General features: G+C 61.9%; 1 protein-coding gene across 2 annotated transcripts; it reads right to left on the bottom strand.

The window, feature by feature from the left end:
- Positions 1-354: 354 nt before the first annotated feature.
- LOC109942419 (homeobox-leucine zipper protein ROC8) lies at positions 355-4,683 on the bottom strand. Of its 2 annotated transcripts, XM_020544401.3 has the most exons (11): positions 4,338-4,683; positions 3,967-4,144; positions 3,686-3,803; positions 3,363-3,548; positions 2,757-3,221; positions 2,577-2,675; positions 2,281-2,490; positions 1,978-2,158; positions 1,640-1,902; positions 1,423-1,512; positions 355-1,298 (listed from the first exon to the last, which is right to left on the bottom strand). In XM_020544401.3, exons 2-11 carry the CDS (start codon positions 4,059-4,061, stop codon positions 906-908), a joined length of 2,100 nt encoding a protein of 699 aa, XP_020399990.1. In that variant the 5' UTR covers positions 4,062-4,144; positions 4,338-4,683; the 3' UTR covers positions 355-905. The 2 variants fall into 2 exon arrangements, with proteins under 2 accessions (XP_020399990.1, XP_020399989.1); XM_020544400.3 differs by having other exon boundaries at positions 3,967-4,682.

The following is a 4,683-nucleotide window of genomic DNA, read 5'->3' as shown; positions in this document are numbered from 1 at the left end:
CCTTGCCTTGATCCCGGGCTGACTGCCCAGGCAACCACCGTATTAAACCGACCGTCGCAGGGGCTAGCACGACGATGTGTGTGCCAGTGCCAGTGCCACCCACTAACGACTGCGGGCACTTGAGTCGCACGTCCCTCCCGTCCAAATCGGCCGCCACGCCTGCAGCAGTGGGCATCGGCGACGGCCGCCGCGCGCGGACGCGGCAGCTAGAGGACATGCCACCTGCACCTGCCTGAGCCGCCGCCGTTGCTACCGATGAACGACAGCGATAAGACAGGTTGACGGCAAGCAAGCCGAACTACCAATCTACCAGTGCTCCAGCAATAGCATCATCAGGCCATGAACACATGCATCTCACAACTTTTTTACCAGAACTTTTTTTTCCTTTCCATTTATAATCGAAATGAATGTTCATTGAAGGCTTTACATTAATGGACAGAAGTCAATACCCGAACCATTCATCCTCTGCTGCGGCACCAACGACAATGACGACATGACAAGGATGACCATGCCAGGGAAAAGGAAGAACGAGGGGCGAAAAATGGCAGCAGCGAGAGGAAAGGGACAAGGTAGCATGGTGCGTTCTTGACTCCCTCAGTCTCGTAAAGCCTTCGATGGATCTTTGGCGCACGAACGAATGCCTAAGGAAGGAAGAAAAGAAGAAGAAAACCTCGGCGAATCCTGCGAATTTTAAGCAGCAAAGGAAAACGACACTGCATCTAATGGGAAAAAAGGCTGTTATGGTGGTGGTGGTGGTGGTGGATAGGTTGATGGAGAGCGAGAGAGTTGCGCCAGCTTCGCGGGAGCAGCGGCAGGTGGGCTCCATGAATGCGAGCATTCAACGGGCCGACCAACTCTCGTCAGTCACTGTGGCGGCGGAGGGTGGCGGGGGTGAGGCGAGGCGATCAAGGGCCGGCGCAGTTGAGCGCCGCCTTGATCTGCTGCACGGTGGTGCCGATGAGGCTGTTGACGGTGGCGACGGACTCGGCGTTGAGCCTGGACGACGGCAGGTTGCTGACGAGGATCTGGAACGCGACGGTGACCACGCAGCCCGGAGGCGGCGGCGCCGCCGCGAGCGGGACGGCGCTGCTGGACGCGCCCGCGCCGGACGACCCCGGCCGCCCGTCCGGCAGGATGGCGAAGCCCGACGGCAGCAAAGGGATGCCCGACGGGTCCTCGCCGCTCATCACCACGTTCGCCGCCGGGATGTCGATCGGCGAGTACACCACCAGCGCCCCGGACGCGTCCGCGCAGCTCTCCTGGAGGATCAGCATGCTGTTCTGGTTCGCGTTCAGCCCCTGCGACGTCGCGCGCCGTCGTCAGTGGTCGTCATCGTCAAAACCGTCATAATCCAACAGCACAGTGCACAGTGCGCGTTTAATGGACGACGGAGGAGCAAGAGATGACTGGTCGGTTGCTCACTCTCAGCAGGGAGATGCAGTTTCCGGGGTTGGAGCCGTTGGGGATGCGCGACACCTCCTGAACCTGATTGCCGTGCGACAGGACGTCCCACTGCAATGGCAAGGCAACCATTCAAGGCGTGAGCGTTAAATGACGAGCGCGGGCGGTGTGGTTGTGGTGTATGTGAGCGCGTCCAGGCTAGTCCAGAGTCCGGACGGAAGGGAGGGCGCGCGCGTACCTGGGAGCGCGCGTTCTCGTCGCGGACGAAGGCGAAGACGTGGTCGCCGGGGACGGGCAGCCATATGGAGGTGGCGGCGCTGAGGACGACGCCGTTGGGCTGGCCGGAGTCTGTGCTGCGGTGCGTGGAGACACAGACGCTCACGTCCGTGGTGCCGGAGAGCAGCGTCCACCGCTGCAGCGGCGACGAGCTCAGGCTCGCGCAGAAGCTGCTCACCATCCGCTGCGACAGCCTCATCATGCTCCGCTTCCCCTCCGGCGTCACTGCCAACCAAAAGAAACCAGGAACGCTCACATTCTGATTCGATCCACAGAATTGCTGGATAGCTTGTACTATACCTCCGGCGACGTCGTGGTGCGGCACGCCGAGGGTGGCCAGGGACGCAAACCGCTCGCACGCACGCTGCAGCGCGGCGAGCCAGCGGTGCGCCCCGAACGCGGCGCCGCTCAGCACGAGGTTGCGGTAGAGGACGTTGATCGGGAGCATGTGCTCGATCTCCAAGTGTTCGACCCAGGTCACCTGCAGCACGCACGAACGTGTCAGGTCAGGTCAGGGGCACCAACCATCGTAGCACAGGGCAATGCACGCGCACGTGGAGCACAGCTGCACAGGGGCCATGAGCTGGTCGTCGCGTCGATCACCTTGGAGTAGCCATTCGACATGTCGGCGATGAGGCACCCCGACGGCATGCGACGGGAGCGGGACGGCACCCCGTAGTGGGCGTCGCGCTGCCCGTCCAGGGAGACGTCGGCGACGGCCCACAGCCCCTGTTCGATCTGCTTGCAGTAGCGCAGGAAGCTCAGCTCGCGAGTCGGGACGACCGGCGTCATGATGTGCAGCTCCTCGTACATCTGCACGACGCCATTAGCTTTCCCTCCGATGGTCACATGACACGAGGAGAAGCACTGTTTGCAATGCGAAGGCTCGACGGCATTACCATGATCAAGGACTCGCTCCTCCCACACAAGCCGTTCACGAGAACATCGACGGTCTGCGCCTTGGACACGATGCCGGGGAAGAATTCCATCCACTTATTCTGCACCAGCAACAACATCGATCAACCATCGTTATGGACGCCGCTGGAAGACGAAGGGGAAAGGAATGCGTTAATAAGTACCGTGTCCATGAAGACGTCGACGAGCGCGACGGCGCTCATGAACACGAGGCCCGAGTCCCTGGACCCCTCGACGTTGATTTCCGGTGGGCGGAACGCGCCGCCGGGCTTGGCGAAGAGGCTGTCGTAGGTGGCGACGTCGAGCACCTCCCTCGCGTCCCCGGGCATGCCCTGGACCCAGATTTGCTCGCCGGCCTGCGCGAGCCGGATGAGCTCGTCCATGGCGCGCGTCGCCATGTCCACCATCATGGGGCGCTCCATTTCCGTCACGGGCGCCGGCATATGGTACGGCAGCCCGGACGAGCAACCGCTGAGGAGGTCGAGGTCCAGCGACGGCCCGCCGAGGCCCTGCCCGGGCATCCCGCCCACGGACAGGTCCAGCGACGACACGGACATGGTCGGCACCGGCGGCATCTGCGTGAACGGCCGGCCGAGGTACTTGGACGTGATGCTCGACACCCGGTCCAGCTGCGCGCCCGTCACCCGCGAGAATGAAGCGCATCACTCAGAGACGTAAAAGATGCAGCAATACACGGAGAGTGAAACGGACAGACCGGCGACGAGACGACGTCGCCGGAGACAGCGCGTGGTTGTCAGCTCATGGTTCACCTCTTCCTTGAGGCGGGCGTTCTCCATGCGGAGCTTCTGCTCGTCGAAGAAGTCCTCGGCGACGGGCGGGCCGCCGCAGCTGGGGCAGATGACGTTCTTGAGCGCCTCGCGCATGGTGATGTTCTCGCACCGGATCTTGTCGTTCTCCGCGCGCAGGAAGCAGTTGTCCGCGCGCTCGTGCTGCGCCTGCAGCTCGCACAAGGCCGCCGTCATCCATCAGGAACCCGTGGAAAACAAGCCGACAGAAGGTCGAAATGAAACACGGCGACCTCGTGAATGAAAAGAAGAAAAGAATCAAAGCGGCTGGGACACTCGGTGGGTACCTTCATCTGGGTGCGGCGGTTCTGGAACCAGAACTTGATCTGGCGCGGCTCCAGGCCGAGCTCCCGGCTGAGCGCGGCGCGCTGGTTCTCGTCGGGGTGCGGGCACTCCTTGAACATCCTGCGGTCACCGGCGAACACGCACCATTACATTCCTTTCCGTCAATTCATCAAGACTCACGACGACGCCGGCCGTCAACAACCACGAGGGCGGTGGCCGGACCGGACAGAACGAAGAAACAGCAAAAGAAATGGAAACAAAACGAAACGAGAGAGAACCGTACGCCTCGAGCTGCTGAATCTGGCGCGGGGTGTGGCGGTGGTACCGCTTCCGCTGGCGCTGGCTGTCGGAGCCCTCAGGTTCGTCGCCGAAATCCATTGCCGGCTGGCTGAAGGCTAGCCACACCCACCTACTGCCACCAACCTTCTCTTCTCCCTCTTGCTCGCTCCCTCGCTCTACAGCTGTAGGTGGAGGAGGAGAGATCTCTTAGCTGTGACGCTGCAGTGACTTCTGAGGCCCTGGCCCCCCCTCTGCTCCTATTTATACACGACGACGATGAGCAGGCCGGGCAAGACAGCGCCGGGGTGCGTGGTAGCCGCTTTCCAACTCGAGACGAACGCTGCAGAATAGGCAGGATATCGCGAAAGGCGAAACCTTGGATCCAGCCATGCTTCACGCCATTTCTCCCCCTCCGCTAGCTTCCACCTGGTTTCCTTCCTTGCGACCCTCCTCCGTCCCGGCCCGTCTCTCTCTCTATCGCTCCCCCGTTTCCACGGCAACAGTTACACCTGCAAGCTCCCTCGCCGTCTCTCTGTCTCTCTTCGGTCCTCCCCGACCGCGCTCCTTGGTCTATGAACTGTTGGTTCCTGCCAATCTTTCTTCCTCCTGCTCTGGCAGGCGAGGGAGAGTGGTGTGAGGAAGCAGGAGCTGCAGTAGTAACCGGTGCGAGCGAATTAAGGGCCGAGGTTTTTAAGCAGGGCAGGGCGCCCGGCGAGGCCAT

Source organism: Zea mays, chromosome 9, assembly GCF_902167145.1.
Source record: "Zea mays cultivar B73 chromosome 9, Zm-B73-REFERENCE-NAM-5.0, whole genome shotgun sequence".
Lineage (NCBI taxonomy): Eukaryota > Viridiplantae > Streptophyta > Magnoliopsida > Poales > Poaceae > Zea > Zea mays.
Note: the sequence above shows the minus strand (reverse complement) of the source record. Positions and strands in the feature narration are given on the sequence as shown.

Coding starts and splice junctions, on each gene's coding strand:
- LOC109942419 (XM_020544401.3), bottom strand. CDS start 4,061: ATGGATTTCGGCGACGAACCTGAGGGCTCCGACAGCCAGCGCCAGCGG. Junction 2,676..2,756: donor TCGACGTCTTCATGGACACG/GTACTTATTAAC, acceptor TTGCTGGTGCAG/AATAAGTGGATGGAATTCTT. Junction 1,903..1,977: donor GCACCACGACGTCGCCGGAG/GTATAGTACAAG, acceptor TTTGGTTGGCAG/TGACGCCGGAGGGGAAGCGG.